Raw genomic sequence first — 23740 nt, forward strand, 5'->3', positions numbered from 1 at the left:
ACAGGAGTGAGCCACCGCGCCTGGCCACATTCCTTATCTTTTAAGCTAAAACCCATCTCCCCAAATTGCTTATCTTCGAAGCAAAAATCAAAGCACATGCTTACAAAACATCCAACACGCAGTGTGCTTACTAAATGCTAAAATACAGAAATCGAAAAAAACAATTCTTGTTTTTCAAACATCTATAAATAATCGCCAACGAATTTTTCCTGGCAAGTCTAAGTTATAATAATTATTATAAAATTTAAATCTTAAGACCGGACATGGTGGCTCACGCTTGTAATCCTAGCACTTTGGGAAGAGGAGGTGGGCCGATCACCTGAGATTAGGCGTTCGAGTCCAGCCTGGCAAACATGGTGAAACCCCGTCTCTAATAGAAACACAAAAATTAGCCGAGCATGGTGTCGGGCGCCTGTAATCCCTGTTACTGGGGAGGCTGAGGAAGGAGAATCGCTTGAATCTGGGAGGGAGGTTGCAGTGAGCCGAGATCGCGCCACTGCACTCCAGCCTCGATGACAGAGCAAAACTCCGTCTCAATAAACAAACAAATTAAATAAATAAATAAATAAATAAATCAATAAATAAATGTTAAGGGTCTAGCCACAAAAGTTCAAAAAAGTCTCCAAATCCAGGGAGACTCACTCCTTCAAGCTTGCAAGTAATCCGAAAGTTCTAGACTTGCCGGAAGTTATCTCCCTCAGTGGATTAGAGCACATGATCTAGCAATAATAACGTACCTTGTCACCACTCAAATGATTTTGAACACCTCCCATCATCGACTACCGACTAACAAAAAGAAGGACTTGATTCCCGGCAAATTTTTCTCTTCTGAACTGAGCATCCCCGAAATCCAGCTTTCTGAACGCGCAGATGCACGGTGAGAGGCACCCCAGGAAAAATGGAAGGGAAAGTGGTACAAGCTAAAAGTCTTCGTGGCAGCAGAGACGATCTATACCTCGGCCAAGACAGATCTGGGGGTCCGGGGCGGGGGTTCTTCCCTGATATCCACCGGGCACCCGAGTTCACGCTGGCAACAGTGGAAAGCCCTCCCCTCGCAGTGCGCTCCGCCACTAGCCGCACCCCGCCGAGCCCTGACCTCCAAAGAGGGTCCCTTTGGCGATCCCGCCCCTTCGTCTGATGTTTGTGGCTTTCATTGGCTCTTAGGTGGATCTCTCAGCGTGGCTCGCCCAATGGAGGTCCCGGTCGGTGGCCCGGTCGCTCCGCCCCTTCCCTAGCCCACGCGGAGGGCCCGCCCCCTGCCCCGCGCCGGCTAGCGGAGGAGAGTAAATACAACAGAAGCGCAAAATGGCGGAACCGCCGAGCGCAGTGCACTGTGTCGCTGCCGTCGCCCCCACCGCCACCGTCTCGGAGAAAGAACCGTTTGGCAAGCTGCAGCCCTCCTCCCGGGACCCTCCGGGTTCTCTGTCCGCCAAGAAGGTCCGGACTGAGGAGAAGAAGGCACCGCGGAGAGTGAACGGAGAAGGGGGCAGCGGCGGGAACAGCAGGCAGCTGCAGCCTCCGGCAGCACCTTCGCCTCAGAGCTATGGCAGCCCCGCGTCTTGGAGCTTTGCCCCTCTGTCTGCTGCTCCCTCCCCGTCTTCGTCTCGGAGCAGTTTCTCTTTTTCCGCTGGCACGGCCGTTCCCTCTTCAGCCTCCGCTTCCTTGTCTCAGCCGGTGCCGCGCAAACTGCTGGTCCCTCCTACGCTGCTGCACGCTCAACCTCACCATCTCCTGCCCGCCGCCGCCGCTGCCTCGGCTAACGCTAAGTCGCGCAGACCTAAAGAGAAGCGGGAGAAGGAGAGGAGGAGGCACGGTCTCGGCGGGGCCCGAGAGGCCGGCGGGGCCTCCCGGGAGGAGAACGGGGAGGTGAAGCCGCTGCCCCGAGGTGGGTGCCGTGCGGGGAGGGGGAGGGGAGGGTGCCGCGGGTCCCCGCCGCCCCACTGGCGCCCACGGGGCCCGGGAAGGGGGAGCGCGGCGGCCGCGTGCGCCAGCCTGGACGGGCCGGGAGGCGTCCGGTTTTCAGCAGAGGATTTTGCACTTCCCAAGGGGATAGGAAATGGAGCCTGTAATTTCGGTTGCAGAGAGGGGGATGGCCGACGCTCTTATTTTCTGTATCGTTTCTTCCTCCCAGTTAGTGCGCTGCAGGATTTGTAAAAATCCATCTTGAGGACTCCCCTAGGTGTGTTTGGCTAGGGAGAGAGATGGAGGGAACGGGATGGGGGAAGGGTTTGGTCTTGTAAAAGATGCTTGGTTGATTGTTAGGCCATTTAGACGTGGTCGCGGGAATTCGTATTTGTGACACAGCGTTCAACCCCGGATAATCCTGTCAAAAAAGGGGTGTGGAGAGAGCACTGGCGTCAGCTGGAAGCTACCAGAGGCCTGAGTTTTTCATCCCTATTAGGGAAATGAGGTAGCGTGCAGGGCCCGAAGTGCGCTGTTTCGTAAGGTACCCTCCCTGCACCCTACTCGCCGCTGCGTATTCTTAAGTGGTTTGGGTGGTCCTGTTTGAAATAGTACCCTTCTGAAAGAATTTTCAGCCATATTCTTTTTTTCCTGCAGCAAACGATAAAAGCCAGGAGCTTTGACGATTTTTGGACAGGTCAAGCGGCTGCAGAATGAGCGTGAGAAAAAGGCAGATTCTTAAGGGTTCTTGTCAGACAGGGTCAATTTTGCTTTTAAATGTAGGTTAGTCGTATAATTTTTCGGATAGTGTTTCTTTAAAATAGGTGTTTCTGCCACTTCAGCTACGGATACATAATGATCTGACAATAGTGCAACATACAGACTAGTTGAAAATCAAATCTTTATGTGATCGCAAGCTTAAAGCGCATGATTTTTATTATAAATGTGCACTGCTACACAGTGTTGTCAAATAACTCTTTTTTTTGTTTTTTAGAAAAAGAAATGTCAAGCAGTTTTGGCATTGCTGATCTAACAGTAGCTTAGGTCATAAAAAATTCTGTTTGGATTATAATTGTTTGTTTTCACAATTTAAAACATGCTGCATGTGCATGTAACAATAGTGCCACTTCTTCCTTGATATGTTTTGCCTGTAGCAAAACTTTGACATCTAAGCATAGCCATTAGGGACTCTGGTGCAATGTAAAGATCTCTCAGCTTCCGGGACTGTTGCTTCTAGGAAAATGGTTTTGAGGATGGGATTTATGGTACTTTTATTCAGGAATTTTAGGTGGTTAGTATTTTAAAGCTATTTTGTTTTAACAATTATATGTAAAATTTAGGGTATAAGTGTCTGGAAGTCTGTCCGTAAGCAGCTTGGTATCATCACTAGTGTTTGTGGTGTGTAAACTGCACATTTGCTCTAAGTTCTCTGAAAGAGGAAGTAAATATGAGTGTTACGTAGTTGGAGTAATGGAGTATTTGAGAATAAGCATTCTTTAACAATTCTAACTTAAAATGTGGAGTACACAAATGGTCCTTAAAGTGAAATGGCTGTTAAAGAGGAGTTTTTATAGTCTTTTCAATTACATTTAGAATCCTCCTTCTTTTGAGGGTTAACACTAATATTAATCCTGAATATAAACAGTAATAGGTTTTACATTAAGATGTGGGAATGATCTTTTCCCATGACCTATGTGGATTTTTTGGAGTAGTGACAGGATATTAACACTACTGTAAGGTTTTCATTTTTTCAGACAGAAATGCTCTTATTGAAAAACTATCAGAGAAAAAGATTGCTTTTCAGTGTCTTAGTGGTAAATTTAATGGTGAAAATTTTTCCCTCGTAACTTGGGGAATACTTATATCTTTCTAAAGTTTGAATTTAACTGAATTGAGGTTCTGTTTTAATGAATTAAGAAGATTCTTAAATAGTGGTATTAACAAGTGGTATAGCAAGAATACATATATGCCTTTATTATAGATATAGTTGCAAATATGAAAGTCCTAATTTGCAATAAAATGCTCATTTCTCTGTGCTTTTTGTAAAAATCTTGGTGAATGGGTGACCAAGTGTTTGTTTAGGTATATACCTCTTTTTAGTGTTGCCCCAAGTTGGCTGTGCATAGTTCAGTAACCCCTCAATTATCCACCACTGGCTGATTGAACAGTCTGAGTCAGAACCAGACATTAGCTATAAAGACACCTAAACAAGAAAGAGATTCTCCCTCAACAAAACAAAACTGAACCACACACACCCGAAAGACTAGCCTGCACCCCAATTCGATTAAACAATTAAGCCCCTGTATTTATTTGTAGTTGGGCTTTTAAAAAGTCCTGAGTCAGAACTGCTTTATTTTTATGTTGGTGGCCATTCTAACAACGTCTTTGGATTAAATGAAAGCATGTATATGAAAGGGCCTAGCAGGCTATTCAGTAAATGTTATTTGAAATCTGAAGCATAGTTATTAATTTTTCAACCCTATAACTAATTAAAAGATGGGTGAATGCTGATAGAGGAGGGATCATTGACAGATATGAAAGTTAAGAATGATGAACAAGAGAATTATGAAAGTATACTAATATAGGCCCATTTAGTGCCAGGGCTTGATGCCTCACAATCTCTAAGGCCATCTTATCATATTGCTGTAGCTGACTTGCGTGATAGCTTGACTCACCAAGTAAAAGTTAAGTTTCTTATAAAAAGGAAAAGTGCAAAACATTTTAGATTTTTTTTTTTTTTTTGAAATGGAGTCTCGCTTTTGTTGCCCAGACTGGAGTGCAGTGGTGCAATCTCAGCTCACTGCAACCTCCGCCTCCTGGATTCAAGCAATTCTCCTGCCTCAGCCTCTAGAGTACCTGGAATGATAGGCACTCGCCAACATGCCTGGCTAATTTTTGTATTTTTGGTAGAGACGGAATTTCACCATGTTGGCCAGGCTGATCTCAAACTCCTGACCTCGTGATCCGCCCACCTTGGCCTCCCAAAGTGCTGGGATTATAGGTGTGAGCTGCTGTGCCCGACCAACATTCTAGATTTTTAAAACCAGAAAATCTGATTTTAGTGCTTATGGAAGTAATTTACTGAAGAGTTAATCAATATTCTTGTAAGACTGAATAAATTGTAGAATTGGTAAGTGTGGAAAGTAAAAGTGGACGTATACCAAGGGTATCCAAAATTTAAAATTATTTTATGGCAAACAACAGAACAAATATTTAATTAGCTATCAATGTGCCTTCACTGACTCCAGTAACCAGTAAAATTTGTATAGATCTTCTAACTATTGTTAGTACTTTTGCTTTGTATTTGTTGACTTACTTTTTTCCTTAAAATGAGCCTGTGAAGTATTTCAAGATGAAACCAGAGCATTTCACTGAATTTTTACCTTGAAAGTGTAGTTGCAGAATTTAATGAAAATAGCAGCTTTTCTTAGAATCAAATAATTTGAGGTATATAAATATGAGTGATGTCAAAGGGATGGGTGTCTGAAGATTTTTCTAACTATACTCTCCAGTATTGTGACTGCACAATTTTAGGTTAAATTCATATTCAGTTTTTATCATATGACTAAGTATTTGTTTCTGCTGAAGGATTAATTTACTATGATTTTATTTTCTTGTGTAACCTTTTGTTTTCCATGTCTCATTTTTTTTCATTTGCTTAGTTTTCTCTGGCAAAGTCTTTCTGTACCCTCCAGTAGCTCCATAAAATGCTTCTTAGTACAATTTTCCACATGGACAAATCTGTCAGATAAACTTACGCATTCCATTTGTTCCTGTAGACATCCCTTCTGGGGCTGGGTGCGGTGGCTCACGCCTGTAATCCCAGCACTTTGGGAGGCCGAAGCTGGCGGATAGCCTGAGCTCAGGAGTTCAACACCAGCCTAGGCAACATTGAAACCCCATCTATACTAAAAATACAAAAAGTTAGCTGGGTGTGGCGGTGTGTGCCTATAGTCTCAGCTACCTGGGAGGCTGAGGCATTGCTTGAACCCGGGAGGCGGAGGTTGCAGTGAGCTGAGATGGCATCACTGCACTCCAGTCTGGGCGACAGAGCAAGACTCCGGCTCAAAAAAAACAAAAAAACAAGACATCCCTTCTGTGCTTTTTAGTCTGGGTTGTTTCCTCTTTAGGCCTGCTGTATAGCTATCACCTTGGGACTTTCCTTAGCGACATTCTGGGAATTTCTTTAACTTTTGTTGAACTTTATTTTTCTGAATATTATGCCTTCCTTTTGGTTTCTTCCTTCATTTTGGATTTTGATTTTTGATTTCATTATTACCCTTTTACTTGACTGGCGGTTGAGAAATTTCTGCATTGGAAATAATTTTCCCTCAAATGTTTGAAGGTGGTATTCCATTATTGTCTGGTTCCCAAAGTAGATATTAAGACGTCTGATCTCCAAAAAGTTGTCTATTCTACTATCTGGGGGATTTCAATCCTTTCACTAAATTTTATAATTTATGTATTTTTTTCTTTGGTGTTTTTCTTCACATCTCACTCTTCCTTCTGAACTTTCACTGAATTTTACTTTTTTTTTTTTTTTTTTGAGACAGAGTCCTGCTCTGTTGCCCAGGCTGGAGTTCAATGGCGTGATCTTGGCTCACTGCAGCCTCCGCCCCCTGGGTTCAAGGAGTTCTCCTGCCTCAGCCTCCCAAGTAGCTGGGATTACAGGTATGCGCCACCACGCCCGGCTAATTTTTTGTATTTTTAATAGAGACAGGGTTCCGCCATGTTAGCCAGGCTGGTCTTGAACTCCTGGCCTCAGGTGGTCTGTCTGCCTTGGCCTCACAAAGTGCTGGGATTATAGGCGTGAGCCACCGTGCCTGGCCTTCACTGAATTCTGAAGTTTTAGCTTTTATTTTTTTGAGATGGTCTTGCACTGTTGACCTGGGCTGGGGTGCGATGGCGCAATCTTGGCTCATGGCAACCTCTGCCTCCCAGGTTCGCGTGATTCTCCTGCCTCAGTCTCCTGAGTAGCTGGGACTACAGGCGCACACCACCATACCCAGCTAATTTTTTGTATTTTTTAGTAGAAACAGGGTTTCACTGTCTTGGCCAGACTGGTCTCCAACTCCTGCCCTCAAGATCTGCCTGCCTTGGCCTCCCAAAGTGCTGGGATTACAGGTGTGAGCTACCACACCAGGAAAAGTTTAAGCTTTTAATAAGAATTTTTAAGAGCCCTTGTCCTTTGTTTCAGTATTATAGTATTTTGTTCCTCTTTCATGGGTGCAGCATTTTCTGTTTCCTCTTCAAGGATATTAATTACAGCTTCTTTGAGGTGTTCTTCTGTTCTTCCTATTATTTTTGGTTCTTCTTACTTTGTTTGTTTTGGTCACTTTCTTTTAGTTGGAGGTTTTGTTCAGATCTTTGTGACCATGAGCAAGGTTAATGACTAATGGACTGCCGTGTTTTTAATCTTCATTTCTTTTCTCTGGGTGCTGGGTAAGAAGGCTTTCAGTTTCTTCAGATAGAGGTCCTTTAATTTTCCTGTCTCTGTGTGGGTGGAATGATGGAGAGAGGAGGGGTGTCTTAGTCACTCGGGCTGCTATAATAAAATACCATAGAATGGGTGACTTAACAGAAATTAATTTTTTATAATTCTGGTGGCTGGAAGCCTGAGGTCAGCATGCCATCATGGTCAGGTTCTGGTTAGGGCTCTTTTCCTGGTCTGTAGATAACTGCCTTCTTCCTGTGTGCTCACATGACTTTTCCTATAATGGAAAGAAAAATCTCTTCCTTTTCTCTTTATAAAGCTACCAATTTTATTGGATTGGGACTGTGCCCTCTGACCTCATTTAATCTTAGTTACCTCCTAAAAGCCTTATTTTCAGATACAGTCACATCAGGCATTAAGGCTTCAACATACGGATTTTGGGGAGGCATGATTCGGTCCATAGTGAAGGGCTTGGCAGAAATAATGAGTTTATATGATAGCGTTCTAGTGCTTCATAGCGGAAGAAAGCTACAAGTCTCATCATTCATTTGGTAAGTTTTTACCTAGTCTCTCTGTTTTCATACCAGCATTTCACTTCTCTTTTCTGTGAGGGATACCCCTCATCTTGGAGCCACTCTGATTCAGTTTTGCTGAGGACCATACCTCCTGTTCCCTTAGGAGTGTGTGTTTGTGGGTATTCTGCTCTATTTCCTAGCACCCTCCAATTTCTGAGCTTTTCTGGGGTATTGCAGGGTAAAGAGGATTGTTTGTTATTATCTCTCCCTTTATGCTAAGGCATTTACCATTCTACCATTAGCTTTTTGTCTTTATACATTGTATTTCAGGTAATAGTTACAGTATCTCCTAGTTATGTCAGAAGTGGAGTATGTGTTTTGTCTCTTTTTTCCTACTGTTTGGGTATTTTTTTTTTTTTTTTTGAGAAGGACTCTCACTCTTTCACCTAGGCTGGAGTGCAGTGGCACAGTCTTGCTCATTGCAACCTCTGCCTCCCAAGTTCAAGCGATTCTCCTGCCTCAGCCTCCCAAGTAGCTGGGACTACAGGTGCCCACCACCATGCCCAGCTAATTTTTGTGTTTTTGTAGAGATGGGGTTTCACTGTGTTGGCCAGGCTGGTGTCGAACTCTTAACCTCAGGTGATCTGCCTGCCACTGCTTCCCAAAGTGCTGGGATTACAGGTGTGAGCCACCACGCTCGGCCTGTTTGGGTATGTTTTTAAGAGACAGGAATCTTGCTCTGTTGCCCAGGTTGGAATGCAGTGGCACTATCATAGCTCAATGTAACCTTGAACTCCAGAGCTCAGAGGATCTTCCTGCTACACCCTCCCCAGTAGCTAGGACTACAGGTGTGCAACCACGCCCCGATACACTTAGTCTTTTTGAGCTGATACACGTCTGTTATACAGGCATGATATTTTCACGGGGTGATTGTTAGAATTATGTGAACATGGTATATTGTAGAACCTACCATATTGTTAGGCATTCATAAGGGATGCTAGTTCCTGACCTTACTTTCATACCTAACACATTGGAGACATGTAGTTTCACAAGTAAGTATAATTTGTCTAATTTTCCCATGGTGTCCTGGTTTCTGAGACCACCTGATATGTTAGAATGAACCATACTAACTTTTTGAAAGAAGTTTGTACTTCAGAAGTTTTAAGTTGGTTTTAATAAATCTCATTAATTTTTCACCAATCTCAAGTGAATTAAACTTTTCAAGTCATGGATAAACTACCTAATATAGGATATTGAAAAATAATGATAAACTTGTAACTTCAAAACATTTTCATTTTGAGTATACATTAAACTTTATGTTGTATATTTTATTTTTTCTTGAATTACAGATTGAAAAATTTAACTTTTTAATCACAAGATTTTTAATTAATACAAAAGAAACCAGTGTACCTTGAATCCTGGGTGTACTCATTATGCTACTTCAACAGTTTTTTTCACCTCCCCATCTCCACTTATTTATTTATTTTTGGCTCTAGCATTTTAAAGCATATTCCAGATGTAAATAATTTTACTAAGAAACAATTAGGACTGATTTTTTTTTCCCATTACATAGCTAATAGTGCTTATGAAGTTTAAATAGTAGTCAGGCACAGTGGCTCATGCCTGTAAACCCAGCACTTTGGGAGGCCGAGGTGGGTGGATCACCTGGGGTCAGAAGTTCAAAACTAGCCTGGCCAACATGGTGAAACCCCGTCACTCTCAAGAATACAAAAATTAGCTGTGTTGGGCGCCTGTTATCCCAGCTACTTGGGAGGCTGAGACAGGAGAATCACTTGAACCTGGGAGGTGGAGGTTGCAGTGAGCCAAGATGGTGCCATTGCACTCTACCCTGGGTGACAGGCGATGAGAGAAACTCCGTCTCAAAAAAATAAAGTTTTAATTGTGTGTGTGTGTAAATGTGTAAATATACAAGTGAGATTCTTCCTTTACCCCAAACTATCATTAATTGATGTATCTGTGATATCTCAACTCCCATACTGTCATTAATTTGGTATATTGCCAGTCTAGAATAGATTTGCTTCTGTATTTTCCAGATTAGCTCTTGTTAAAAAATTTTTTAAAAATTGTGATAAAATACATGTACCTTGACTTTTTAATATGACATTGACTTTTTGAAGATACCAGCCCAGCATACTTACTATCATGCAAATTTTCCCGTATTCATAATTTTTAAATAGTTATCTTATTGTGGTGATATATACTTTATATTTCTTGTAAATTAGAAGTTAGCTATAAAGACTTTGTTAAATTCAGGTTAAACAGTTTTGGTGAGAGTGTTTCCTAGGTGCTTATATTACATCTCATCAGGAGGCATACAGTCTTTAGATTGTCTCATTATTAATGGTGTTAAATTTGATTACCTGATTAAGGTGACCACTAGGTCTCTCTATTGTAATGATTCTTTTTTTTTTTGAGACAGAGTCTTACTCTGTCACCCAGGCTGGAGTGCAGTGGCTTGATCTCGGCTCACTGCAACCTCTGCCACCCGGGTTCCAGTGATTCTCCTGCCTCAGCCTCCTGGGTAGCTGGGATTACAGGCGCCTGCCACCATGCCCAGCTAAGTTTTGTATTTTTAGTAGAGACAGGGTTTCATCATGTTGACCAGGCTGTCTTGAACTCCTGACCTCAGGTGATCCGCCTGCCTTGACCTCATGATTACAGGCATGAGCCACCACACCCGGCCTCTAATGGTTCATTTTTATATTTGCATTTAGCTTGTAATCTGTGGGGTGATGCTTTGTGAATATCCGATTCCCTAACTATCTTTTACTTAATAACATTTTCTTTTTTGTTTTTTTGTTTTTTTCTGAGATGAAGTCTCACTTTGTTGCCAAGGCTGGAGTGCAGTGATGTGATCTTGGTTCACGGTAACCTCTGCCTCCTGGGTTCAAGCAATTCTCCTGCCTCAGCCTCCCAAGTAGCTAGGATTACAGGTGCCTGCCACCATACCCGCCTAACTTTTGTATTTAATTTCTTTTCTTTTTTTTTTTTTTTTGAGACGGAATCTTGCTTTTGTCGCCCATGGTGGAGTGCAATGGTGCGATCTCGGTTCATTGCAACTTCCGCCTCCCGAGTTCAAGCGATTCTCCTGCCTTGGACTCCTGAGTAGCTGGGATTACAGGTGCCTGCCACTACGCTGGGCTAATGTTTTGTAGTTTTAGTAGAGATGGGTTTTCACCATGTTGGCCAGGCTGGTTTTGAGCTCCTGACCTTATGATCTGCCTGCCTTGGCCTCCCAAAGCGCTGGGATTATAGGCATGAGCCACCACGCCCAGCAACTTTTGTATTTTTGATAGAGACAGGTTTCACCTGTTGGCCAGACTGGTCTCCAACTCCTGACCTCAAGTGATCTGCCCGCCTCGACCTCCCAAAGTGCTAGTATTACAGGCATGAACCGCTAGGCCTGGCCTTAATGGCATTATATTGTTAATTATCCCAGCCTAGCCATTTCATTGGGGGTTGAAGAATGATGCCAAATGATTTCTAAATATAAAATGAATTATTTTGGGGGGTGGGAAATTTGGTATAAATTGCTCCTCCTATGTCTAGTTTAAAATTTGGCAATCTATTTTTATTTCGGATACCAGAGTAAATACTGTAAGTTTATTGTTATCTGTATGGTCAGAATCTTGTGGTAAACACTTTTATTGAACTTTTAATTCACCATACTTTGAATTTTGGAAGGCCACTTGCACAGTGCTTGTAGATAAAGGTTGATTGTAGTAGTCCAGTTACAGTTGGTAATCTATTACAATATTGGTAACATGACCAAAAATAAAAAAACCCTGCCAATTTTTAAATATAGCAAATATGTGTTATTGATACTGTGTATAATTTAAAATTATAATTTCTATTTCCTGATGTCCTCTCTTGGCTAATATAAATTAACTGTATACCCATATGAATTCCCATTAAACTAGATTTTTTTTTTGAGACAGAGTCTCACTCTGTCACCCAGGCTGGAGTGCAGTGGCACGATCTCAGCTCATTGCAACCTCTGCCTCGGTTCAAGTGATTCTCATGCCTCAGCCACCCAAGTAGCTGGAGTTACAGTTGTGCGCCACCATGCCCAGCTAATTGTATTTTTAGTAGAGACAGGGTTTCACCATGTTGACCCAACTGGTCTTGAATGCCTGACCTCAAGTGATCCACCCGCCTTGACTTCCCAAAGTGCTGGGAATACAGGCTTGAGCAACTGCGTCTGGCCTTGAACTAGATTTTATGAAGTCATTCAGAGTAGGTATTGTTTTAGTGATCATTTATGACCTTTCCCTTACACTCAATGATTAATCTGAAGAAAAAATATATAATACCTTTTTATTAAGAAATTAATTTTATCAACCATGTTTGCATTACATATTTAAGTAGCTACTTTTGTTAGCTTTTTTTTTTTTTTTTTGAGCTGGAGTCTTGCTCTGTCGCCTAGGCTGGAGTGTAGTGGTGCGATCTCGGCTCACTGCAAGCTCCGCCTATTGGGTTCATGCCGTTCTCCTGCCTCAGCCTCCCCAGTAGCTGGGACTACAGTCGCCCGCCACCACACCCGGCTAATTTTTTGTATTTTTAGTAGAGACGGGGTTTCACCATGTTAGCCAGGATGGTCTCGATCTCCTGACCTCGTGATCCGCCCGCCTCGGCCTCCCAAAGTGGTGGGGTTACAGGCGTGAGCCACCGCGCCCGGCAAGTTTTTTTTTATAGAACCACTTTCACTGTTTGTCATTGGAGCAATATATGGAAAGCAGATGTCCTGGGATAATATTCTGGTTGGATCACTGATGAATTTTATATCTTAAAGGAATGAATATTCACTATTATTCAGTTTTCTCATTTGAGAATAATGAAAGTACCAAAATTTGTAAATTTTGTCAAGCACTTCTCTCTTTTTTTAAATTATAGATGACTGGCATCTATATCAAGCACTTTCAAGATAGGTCATAAGCTTATGCAGTGAGTACTTGGGTGCACTATGAGCTGGGATATGAGCTCTTTGAGGACAGAAATAGTAATAATAATAGCTAAAATGTATAGACCTGTACTTAGCTCTTTACATATACTATGGTTTTATATAATTTTCACTAGTCCTTTAAAGTTTAATTAGATATTAGCTTTTCATAAATACTGTATGGGAGTTCAGAAAATTTAGATATAAAATAAGTTGTAAATCTAGGTTTCAGATCTTTAGATAGTCTGATTTCAGAGCCCCAACTCTCAAGTACCATGCAAACTTTGTTAAATTTGTTTTTAAATCTCCTTCATCCAGAATCATACCTTGCGTTGTAAGACTACCAAATGAATGAACTGGGTTTTGGAGGAAGAGTAGAATTTAGGTAAATGGAGATGATGGAGACAGGCTTGTTTGGGGTTGGGAGGTGGGATGGTGTGAATAAGATTGTAGGGGCAGGAGGGTGCGTGGCATGTTCAGTGGTCTGAGAGGAGAACCATTGGCTGAGATTGATGCTTTTGTACAAAGTTGGAAGTTAAGATGGCATGGCAGTTGAAAGTTGGCCACATTGTGCCTTCCTTTTGCCAGGATGAGGAGTTCAGACAATGTTTTTGTTTTTGTTTTTGTTTTTTGAGACAGAATGTCACTCTGTAGCCCAGGCTGGAATGCAGTGGCACGATCTTGGCTCACTGCAAGCTCCGCCTTCTGGGTTCATGCCATTCTCCTGCTTCAGCCTCCCCAGTAGCTGGGACTACAGGCGCCGCCACCACGCCTGGCTAATTTTTTGTATTTTTAGTAGAGACGGGGTTTCACCACGTTAGCCAGTATGGTCTCGATCTCCTGACTTTGTGATCCACCTGCCTCGGCCTCCCAAAGTGCTGGAAATATAGGCGTGAGCCACTGTGCCTGGCCAAGTTCAGACTATTTTGTGGGCAACAGCAAGACACAGTTTTTTAGGAGGGTGATAATATATTTAAATTGGTATTTTAGCAGTAATAACTTTGGCATTGTGTAGGATGGATTGGCTGAGAGAAGAATTGGAGACAGATATTGAAGACTACTGTATTAGTGAAATGAAGTGATTTTACTGAAAAAATGATTGGTATACTTGGGCATGGAAAGGAAGACCTAGAGAGAAATATGTGATAAAGCATCTTGATTATTGAATGTGTAGCAAGAAAGGAGGATTGAGAGATATTCTCATGGCTTCCGATGAAGAGAATAAGCATATCACTGAAAAATTGTGAGTTGGCCCGCCGGAGAACTGAGTTTGAAATGTAGTCTGGTACCTTATATTAGAGTTTTGTCATCAGATAGAACTCAACATTAGTGGTGAGTCAGTGGTAAGGGTTAAAAATAACTGCTTGACACAGAAGGGATTCTGTTTTGTGTGTGTGTGTGTGTGTATGTGTATGTGTGTCCGCCTGCCTGTGTGGAGGGACCCTTTTAGAACTCACCTTACAGGGGCAGATAGCAGTAGTTTCTCCTTTTCTTTTCTTTTCTTTTCCTTTCTCTTTTCTCTTTTTTCTCTTTTCTTCTCTATTCTCTCCTCTCTCCTCTCTCCTCTCCTCTCTCCTCTCTCCTCTCTCCTCTCCCTCTCCCTCTCCCTCTCCTCTCCCCTCTCCCCTCCTCTCCCCACTCCCCTCCTCTCCCCTCCTCTCCCCTCCTTTCCCCTCCTCTCCCCTCCTCTCCCCTCCTCTCCCCTCCTCTCCCCTGACAGAATCTTACTCTGTCACCCAGGCTGGAGTGCAGTGGCACGATCTTGGCTCACTGCAACCTCTGCCTCCTGGGTTCAAGCAATTCTCCTGCCTTAGCCTCCCGAGTAGCTGGGATTACAGGCGCCTACCCCTGCACCCTGGCTAATTTTTGTATCTTTAGTAGAGACAGGGTTTCACCATGTTGGCCAGGCTGGTCTCGAAATCCTGACCTTGTGATCCGCCCACCTCGGCCTCCCAAAGTGCTGGGATTACAGGTTTGAGCCACCGTGCCTGGCCAGATATTTTTTAAGACTGTAGAATTAATATGTTCAAAACTTTTAGTCTTCTTTATCCAGATTTGTCTTGCTATGTATGTTCCTTATCTCGGTACCATATACCTAGTGGCTCAGTCTTGAAAACTGGGTTTGTACCCTCTGCTGTCATTTAACTTGTAGCCAAATCTGGTTACCACTCACTGTCTTTCATATCTTTCCACTTTTGCTCTGTCTTTTCTACTAGTCTTAGTTCAAATTACCATTATCTCTTGCCAGGATTATTGCCCACAGTTGCCTCCTTAGTGGGCTCCCTACTTCAGATCCATGTGCTTTCACTTCATTCTTTATGCTATATGGTCAGAGTGATAACCAGATATCTCAATGCATATCTAGTGTACAGCCATACCACCCTGAACCATGTATTTCATCTAAATGCATGTCTAATCATCTCACTTTTCTGTTGCTGGGATGAAGTTCAGATTCCTTGAAATGTCTTCCAGAGCTCTGGATGATCACATTCTTGTTTTGTTCTTCAGGTTCTTCTCAGTGCTCCTCGCCGCCTAAAACTTTCTCCAGCCATTTTCTTTCCATCCCCAGCTCCACACTTTTACTACACCTAGCTAATGTCTGCTCATCTCTCTAGGTCTCAACTTGAAAGGGAGGCCTGTGCTCCTCTATGACTAGGTTAGGTTCCCTTCACTTTGTTCTTCTCTTATGCTGACTTTCTTTACTTCATTTTCTTGTTTTTTGTTGTTTCTGAGATGGAGTCTCTCTCTGTTGCTCAGGCTGGAGTGCAGTGGCGCGATCTTGGCTCACCGTAACCTTTTTCTCCTAGGTTCAAGTGATTCTCCTGCCTCAGCCTCCTGATTAGCTGGGATTACAGGTGCCTGCCACCATGCCTGGCTAATTTTTGTATTTTCAGTAGAGATGTGTTTCACCATGTTGGCCTGGCTGGTCTCAAACTCCGGATCTCAAGTAATTCGCCCGCCTCAGCCTCCCAAGGTGCTGGGATTACAGGCTTGAGTCACCGTGCCCGGCCTTCTTTCCTTCATTTTAGTAACTTGTTTGTCCTCTTTGCTAGACTGTAAGTTCTGTGAAAGCTGGGTCTGTGATTATCTTATTTTGGATCAGACCGTCGACTTCTGGATACATAGTTGGGAACTGAATGAGTTGCAGTACATTTCAGCCCTTTTTACCTGCTCAGAAGAGATGCCCGATTGTCATTTAGAAAAACAATTGGCTGGTATTTCAAACTGAAAACAGCAGAAGGGTGATAATGGGATAAGAAGTTGACCAGCAGCTCACAGACAACAGGCAATTGTCAAGTGGAAAGGAAATAAACTGTGTGGGTAATACTAATCTAATTATATTTCACAAATTGAGTTATCAGAATTGCCATTTTGTATACTCTAACTTCACATAGTTGAAACTTATCACTACATTGTATAAAGAAGATATTTTTCATATTAAATTTTTTTAAAAAATATTTTTATTTTTGGGAACACAGTCTTGCTGTCACCCAGGCCAGAGTTTAGTGGCTTGATAATAGCCCACTGTAACGTTGAACCCCTGGGCTCATGCAATCTCCTTGCCCCAGCCTCCCGAGTAGCTAGGACTACAGGTGAGCACCACCACACCTGGCCGATTTAAAGAAAGTTTTTTGTAGAGATGGCTTCTTGCTGTGTTGCTCAGGCTGGTCTTGAACTGCGTTCAGGCAATCCTCCTGTCTTAGCCTCTGAAAGTACTAGGATTACAAGTGTGAGCCACAGTGCCCAGCCTGTATTGTTAATCTGAGTTTGTTTACAAAAGCTATGTTAACCAACAACAGTTTGGGAATAGATAGATAGAAGTAAAGGAGGGAATACTTTTTCTTATTTTAGAATAGTGGCATTTTGAGTAATTGTTCTGTGTTGAGAAGGAACCATATTTAAGTACAGTATAAATTTCTAGTAAAATTTTTACCTGTTGTGCATACTTCCGTATATATAGAATTATGAGTGAAAACATAATTGTTGTGTAATATACAATGGAAAAACCATAGCGCTGAGAATCAGGAGGCCTTAGGAGCAAATTTTTGCCCTACCACCCATTTGTGATCTGAAGGAAAGGAGTAAAACCTGTGTGAGGCTAAGGGTCTTCATCTGTAAAGAGGTTTGAACCAAATACTGAAGGTTCTTTGTAAGCTCATTTGACATTTTAAAATTGTATGTTTTTTTTGTAATCATAATGAAAATTGCCTAATTAAATTTTCTAACTATAATAGTATATGTTCATTGTAAAAATAATTCAAATTTTAGGAAGAAAAACATCTGAAATACTATTATGTTTTAATGATTATATTTTCACTTAGTGTATTATTTTCACTTAGTATATACATGTATATAATTTTTATGTATATGCTTTTTTATATGTCTACAAATCTTATATATACATTTTTTTTTTTTTTTTTTTTGAGACAGAGTTTCGCTCTGTCTTCCAGGCTGGAGTGCAGTGGTGCAATCTTGGCTCACTGCAACCTCCACTCCAGGTTCAAGCCATTTTCCTGCCTCTGCCTCCCGAGTAGCTGGGATTACAGACACCTGCCATCATGCCTGGCTAATTTTTGTATATTTGTAGAGATGGGTTTCTCCATGTTGGCCAGGCTGGTCTTAAACTCCTAACCTCAGGTGATCCACCCTCCTCAGCCTCCCAAAGTGCTGGGATCACAGGTGTGAGCCATTGTGCCTGGCCACATATATGATTTTTTAAATGTACACAACATTGTTTATGTGTTCTGCAACCTGCTTTTTTCATTTAGCAGTATATTAGAAGTACTGTTCCATGTCAATGCATGTAGAACTATATTATCAATTTTAATTGCTTACCTAGTATTCCTATTTACATTATATGTATGAACCATAATATATTTAACTCATACTATATTGTGGGACATTATATTCTTTTTTCGGTTGTAAATGATGCTGAAATAAAACTTCATGTGTGGACATTTATTCATTTAAAACTTAGGATAAAGTTCTAAAAGTTAAATTATAGAGGGTAAGGGGGAAAGTTAAAGATATATACACTTTAAATTTTGATAAATAATGCTTTCCTGAAAGATAAACAATTTGCTGTATCACTTGCATTATATATGAGACTGTCCATTTTTTACATTCTTTCCAATGCTGTTTTCTCAGATTTCAAAATCTTCCACGTTTTGATTGTTGGAAATTTTATGATTTGCATTTATTAATGATTAAGATTAAACATTTTCACATTTCACTTATATGTTCATGTGCTTTGCCAAGTCTGAGGGACTTATCCTTTTCTTTTTTTAAAAATTGATTTGTGAAATTTTGTATATTAGACATATCCCTTTACTGTTGCAGTTTTTTTCTCTCTAAACTATCATTAGTTCATAAACATTATTTAAGGGGGTTGTGCTTGGTCTTTCTTTCATACGGAAGTTTTATGTTTTTATGTACTCAAATTGATCAGTAATTTAATTTTTTGGCTTTTATTTCTCTCTCTCCTTTTTTTTTTTTGATGGAGTCTCACTCTGTCGCCCAGGCTAGAGCACAGTGGTGTGATGTCAGTTCACTGCAAGCTCCGCCTCCCGAGTTCATGTTATTCTCCTGCCTCAGCCTCACGGGTATCTAGGACTACAGGCACCCGCCACCATGCCTGGCTAATTTTTTGTATTTTTAGTAGAGACGGAGTTTCACCGTGTTAGCCAGGATGGTCTTGATCTCCTGACCTCGTGATCTGCCCACCTCGGCCTCCCAAAGTGCTGGGGTTACAGGTGTGAGCCACCGCCCCGGCCTCTCTCTTCCTTTTTTTTAAAAAATGGAGACACAGTCTTAACTGTGTTGCCCAGGCTGATCTCAAACTCCTGGCCTCAAGCAGTCCTCATGCCTTGGCCTCTTCCAGTGTTGGGATTATAGGTGTGAGCCACTTCGCCTGGCTGTTCTGGCTTTTATTTCTTAGAAACGTTATTTCTACCTTTAGTTCATAAAAATATTTTCTTAAATAGCCTATTATTATTTTATATGACATTATTGATTAAAATCTTTGCTCTGTTTAGAATTTATTTAGACACAAAATTAGGAATTCAAATTAATTTTGTTCCAGTAATTAGTTGTTTTAACATCATTTATTGAATAGTCCTTCCTTTCCACAAAGATGTAGAATGCTAATGTTTATCACACTAAAATCATATGTGTAGTTGGGTCTGTGTTTAGATTTACACTTTTTTTACATTTACCTCTGTAAGTTTGTTTCTGCTCAGCTAACACCCTCATTACTCTATCTTTAGGATAGATTTGATATCTATAGGGCAAAAATCCCGATACTCTTATTCAGAATTTTCCTGGTTTTTTGAAACATTAAACTTATTGAATTGTAATTTATGTAAAATACATTTACCCTTTTTAGGTATATAGTTTTATGAGTTTTGATGAATAGTTGATAGCCACCAGCAGAGTAATGACATAGCAGATTTTTATCACGGCAGAAAGTTCTCTCTTGCTACTCAGTGCTCTCCCATCATATTTAATCCGAGGGTGATCTGTTTTCTGTCCCAATAGTTTTGCCTTTTTTAGAATGTCATATAAGTTGAATCAAACACTAGCCTTTTCTGTCTGATTTTTTTCATTTGTTGTATTGCTTTCAAGATCCATCAGTACAGTTGCATAAATCAGTTCATTTATTTTTGTTTCTAAATAGTAATTCCTTTTGTGGAGATAGCACAATTTGTTGCTACAAATTGGTGGACATTTGGATTGTTTCTAGTATTTGAAGATTATGAGTAAGCCTGCCCTAAACATTCACATAGAAATCTTGTAGTGGGCAGCTGGGCACGGTGACTCATGCCTGTAATCCCTGCACTTTCAGAGGCTGAGGCAGGTGGATCACAAGGTTAGGAGATCGAGACCATCCTGGCTGACACGGTGAAACCCCGTCTCTACTAACAATACAAAAAAATTAGCCAGGCATGGTGGCAGGTGCCTATAGTCCCAGCTACTCGGGAGGCTGAGGCAGGAGAATGGCGTGAACCCGGGAGGTGGAGCTTGCAGTGAGCCAAGATCACACCACTGCCCTCCAGCCTGGGTGACAGAGTGAGACTCCGTCTCAAAAAAAAAAAAAAAAAATCTTGTAGTGGCCTGTATGTGGTGACTCATGCTTGTAATCCCAGCACTTTGGGAGACTGAGATGGGCGGATCACCTGAGGTGGGGAGTTTGAGACCAGCCTGACCAACATGGTGAAACCCCATCTCTACTAAAAATACAAAAATTAGTCAGGCGTGGTGGCGTGTGCCTGTAATTCCAGCTACTTGGGATACTGAGGCATGAGAATTGCTTGAACCTGGGAGGCAGAGGTTGCAGTGAGCTGAGATTGCACCACTGCACTCCAACCTGGGCAACAGAGTAAGACTCCATCTCAAAAAAAAAAAAGAAAAAAGTTTGGAGTGGATATATGTTTTCATTTTTCTTGGGCAAATACCTAGCAGTGGGAATTTTTTTTTTTTTTTTTTTTTGGTGACAGTCTCACTCTGTTGCCCAGGCTGGAGTGTAGTGGTGTGATCTTGGCTAGGTGATTCTTGTGCCTCAGCCTCCCAAGTAACTGGGATTACAGATGCCTGCCACCACACGTGGGTAATTTTTAAAAAATTTTTAGTCGAGATTGGGGGGGGTCTCACCATGTTGGCCAGGAAGGTCTCGAACTCCTGGCCTCAAGTGATCATGCCTGCGGTAGCCTCTCAAAGTGCTGGAATTACAGGCATGAGACACTGTGCCTGGCCCTAGCAGTGGAATTGTTGGGCTGTTAAGTGTAAGTGGGCTGTTAAGTGTAAGTGGGCTGTTAAGTATGTTTAAGTTCACAAGAAACTGCCAAACTGTTTTCCAAAGTAGTTATATTTTTCATTTCTCCCAACTCTGTTTTTTCCTTATTCAGACCTCCCCTTAAGAAAGACTCTCGGCCGGGTGCGGTGGCTCAAGCCTGTAATCCCAGCACTTTGGGAGGCCGAGACGGGCGGATCACGAGGTCAGGAGATCGAGACCATCCTGGCTAACACAATGAAACCCCGTCTCTACTAAAAAAATGCAAAACACTAGCTGGGTGAGGTGGCGGGCGCCTGTAGTCCCAGCTACTGGGGAGGCTGAGGCAGGAGAATGGCGTGAACCCGGGAGATGGAGCTTGCAGTGAGCTGAGATCCGGCCACTGCACTCCAGCCTGGGTGACACAGCGAGACTCCGTCTCAAAAAAAAAAAAAAAAAAAAAAAAAAGAAAGACTCTCAACTCTTGATATTGCCAGTTTAAAAATCTTCAGCCATTCTAGTAGATGCATAGTAGTAGTTCATTGTGGTTTTAATTTGCATTACGCTAATGAATAGTGATTTTGAGCATCTTTTCATGTACTTGTTTTCTATATATATTTCTTTGGTGAGTTGTCTGTTCAAAGTGTCTGTTACTGGGTTGTTTTCTTATTAGCAAATTGTGAAGGTTGTTTACATATTCTGGATACAAGTCCTTTATCAGATATGTGTTTTGCAAATATTTTCTACCATTCTCTGTCTTTTCATTCTCTTAATACTGTCTTTCACAGTTTTTCACAGCAGAAATTTATAAATTAATGAAGCCCGCTTTATACTTTTATTTCTTTTATGGTTTGCATCTTTTGTTTCTTAACTTCAAAAGCTTTTCCTAACCCTAGATCACAGGATTTTCTCTTAGATTTTCTCTAGGCATTTTATAGGTTTAGGTTTTATATTTAGGTCCGCAATGCATTTTGAAAACTTCCATCTGTAAGGTTTGGGTCAAGATTCCCTTTGTTTTTTTCTTTTTTTTGGACACAGTCTCTCACTTTGTCACCCAGACTGTGGAGTGTAGTGGTGTGATCATGGCTCACTGCAGTCTTGAACTCTTGGGCCCCTTCGTCTTACTCTTCGTGTGTTCTTGTGACTATTGTTATTGTAGTATTTTTGTCACTCTATGTTACTGGGTGCTTTTGTAATAAAACTCTATTTATATTTAATAATAATGGCTATATTTGTCCAGTGCTTAAAATTAGGTATTGCGCATAGTGTTGGAAACAATGCATATGTTGCCTGTTATAAAAATTTTGAAAGACCGGGCGTGGTGGCTCACGCCTATAATTCCAGCACTTTGGGAGGCCGAGGTGGGTGGATCACCTGAGTTTGGGAGTTCAAGACCAGACTGACCAACATGGAGAAACTCTGGGTCTACCAAAAATACAAAACTAGCTAGGTGTGGTGCTGCATGCCTGTAATCCCAGCTACTCAGGAGGCTGAGGCAGGAGAATCGCTTGAACCTGGGAGGCAGAGGTTGCAGTGAGCCGAGATTGTGCTATTGCACTCCAGCCTGGGCAACAAGAGTGAAACTCCGTTTAAAAAAAAAAAATTGTAAAAGACAAGTGTTACTATCTATACAGATGAGATAACTGAGGCACAACATGGTTAAGTAACTTGCTTTGTGTCACTTGATCAGTTATTGGCAGAGCTAGAATTTGAGCTTAATATGTATAATTATAAAGCCTGAATTATTTCCGTTATATCACAATACATTTAGGCTTGCTTTCTTTCCTTTCCTTCCTTTCCTTCCTTTCCTTCCTTTCCTTCCTTTCCTTCCTTTCCTTCCTTTCCTTCCTTTCCTTCCTTTCCTTCCTTTCCTTCCTTTCCTTCCTTTCCTTCCTTTCCTTCCTTTCCTTCCTTCCTTCCTTCCTTCCTTCCTTCCCTTCCTTCCTTCCTTCCTTCCTTCCTTCCTTCTTCCTTCCTTCCTTCCTCCTTCCTTTTTCTTTCTTTCTTTCTTTCTCTTTCTTTCTCTCTTTCTTTCTCTCTTTCTTTCTTTCTTCTTCTTCTTCTTCTTCTTTCTTCCTTTCTTTCTTTCTTCTTTTTCTCTATTCTCTCTTCTTTTCTCTTTCTCTCTCTCTTTCTCTCTTTCTTTCTTTCTTCCTTTCTTTCCTTCCTTTCCTTTCTTTCCTTTCTTTGTTTCTTTCTTACAGAGTCTCACTCTGTCACCCAGGCTGGAGTGCAGTGGTGTGATCCTGGCTCCCTGCAACATCAGTCTCCCAAGTTCAAGTGATTCTCATCCCTCAGACTCCCGAGTAGCTGGAATTACAGGCATAGGCCACCATGCCCGGCTACATTTTGTATTTTTAGTAGAGATGGGGTTTCCCCATTTTGGTCGAATGACCTCAAGTGATCTATCTTCCTGCCTTGGCCTCCCAAAGTGCTGGGATTACAGGGGTGAGTGAGCCACTGTGCCCAGCCTGCTGCTTTCTTTCTTATGTGGATTTAAAAAACACTTATTTATGGCCTGCTTTGTGCTTGGGTGGGGGTGGAAGAAGGGGAGATACAAAGAGGAGAACTTTATATTTCTTGCCTTGAGATAATTTTTAATTTTATTGGAGAGAGAAATAGCTGCAATGTAAAATACACTGCTTATTGTTGGTAATTTTTTTCCTGCATATTGCTTTTTTATTTGTCTTCTATGATTGCCTTCAAATACTTATCAATAGTAATTTGTTTCTTTTTACTTAAATGCTTTTGCCCCCTGGAAACTTCATTCACATTGGGCATCACTTATATATGCAAAGCACCATTCTAGGTTCTACAGAAGGTAGCAAAGAAGAGCAAGATATGATAATTGCAAAGGAGCTTAGAAAACAGGAGGGCAGATTGAGCAGTTATAGAAAAAATCAGAATTCAAATTATAAAAGAGGGAGGAGGAGGATATGGTCATTTGTGGTTGTGGGCATCAAGGAGTGCTTAGTGGAAGAAGCTAAATTTCACCTAGATCTTACAGGATGTGTAGGATTTTGGCAGGTGGAATTGGGATGGGCAATGACATTTTAGCTAAGGGATATTAGTAAAAATTATTAGAGTAAGACATTTGAGTAATGATGAATCAAGTAATCTGAAATCTTGTTATATGTGTGGGTGAACAGTTGAAGAAAAGC

At 41.6% G+C, this 23740-nt stretch overlaps 1 protein-coding gene across 1 annotated transcript in view; it reads left to right on the top strand.

Moving 5' to 3' along the window:
• The first annotated feature begins 842 nt into the window (after positions 1 to 842).
• RSBN1L (round spermatid basic protein 1 like) overlaps positions 843 to 23740 on the top strand; it is a 102177-nt gene continuing 79279 nt past the window's right edge. The window contains exon 1 of the mRNA XM_010386291.2: positions 843 to 1885. Within this exon, the coding sequence (XP_010384593.1) occupies positions 1306 to 1885 (580 nt within the window). The 5' untranslated portion in view covers positions 843 to 1305. The remainder of the gene's footprint in view (positions 1886 to 23740) is intronic.

The sequence above is a fragment of the Rhinopithecus roxellana genome, chromosome 6 (assembly GCF_007565055.1).
Source record: "Rhinopithecus roxellana isolate Shanxi Qingling chromosome 6, ASM756505v1, whole genome shotgun sequence".
NCBI classification, from domain to species: domain Eukaryota; kingdom Metazoa; phylum Chordata; class Mammalia; order Primates; family Cercopithecidae; genus Rhinopithecus; species Rhinopithecus roxellana.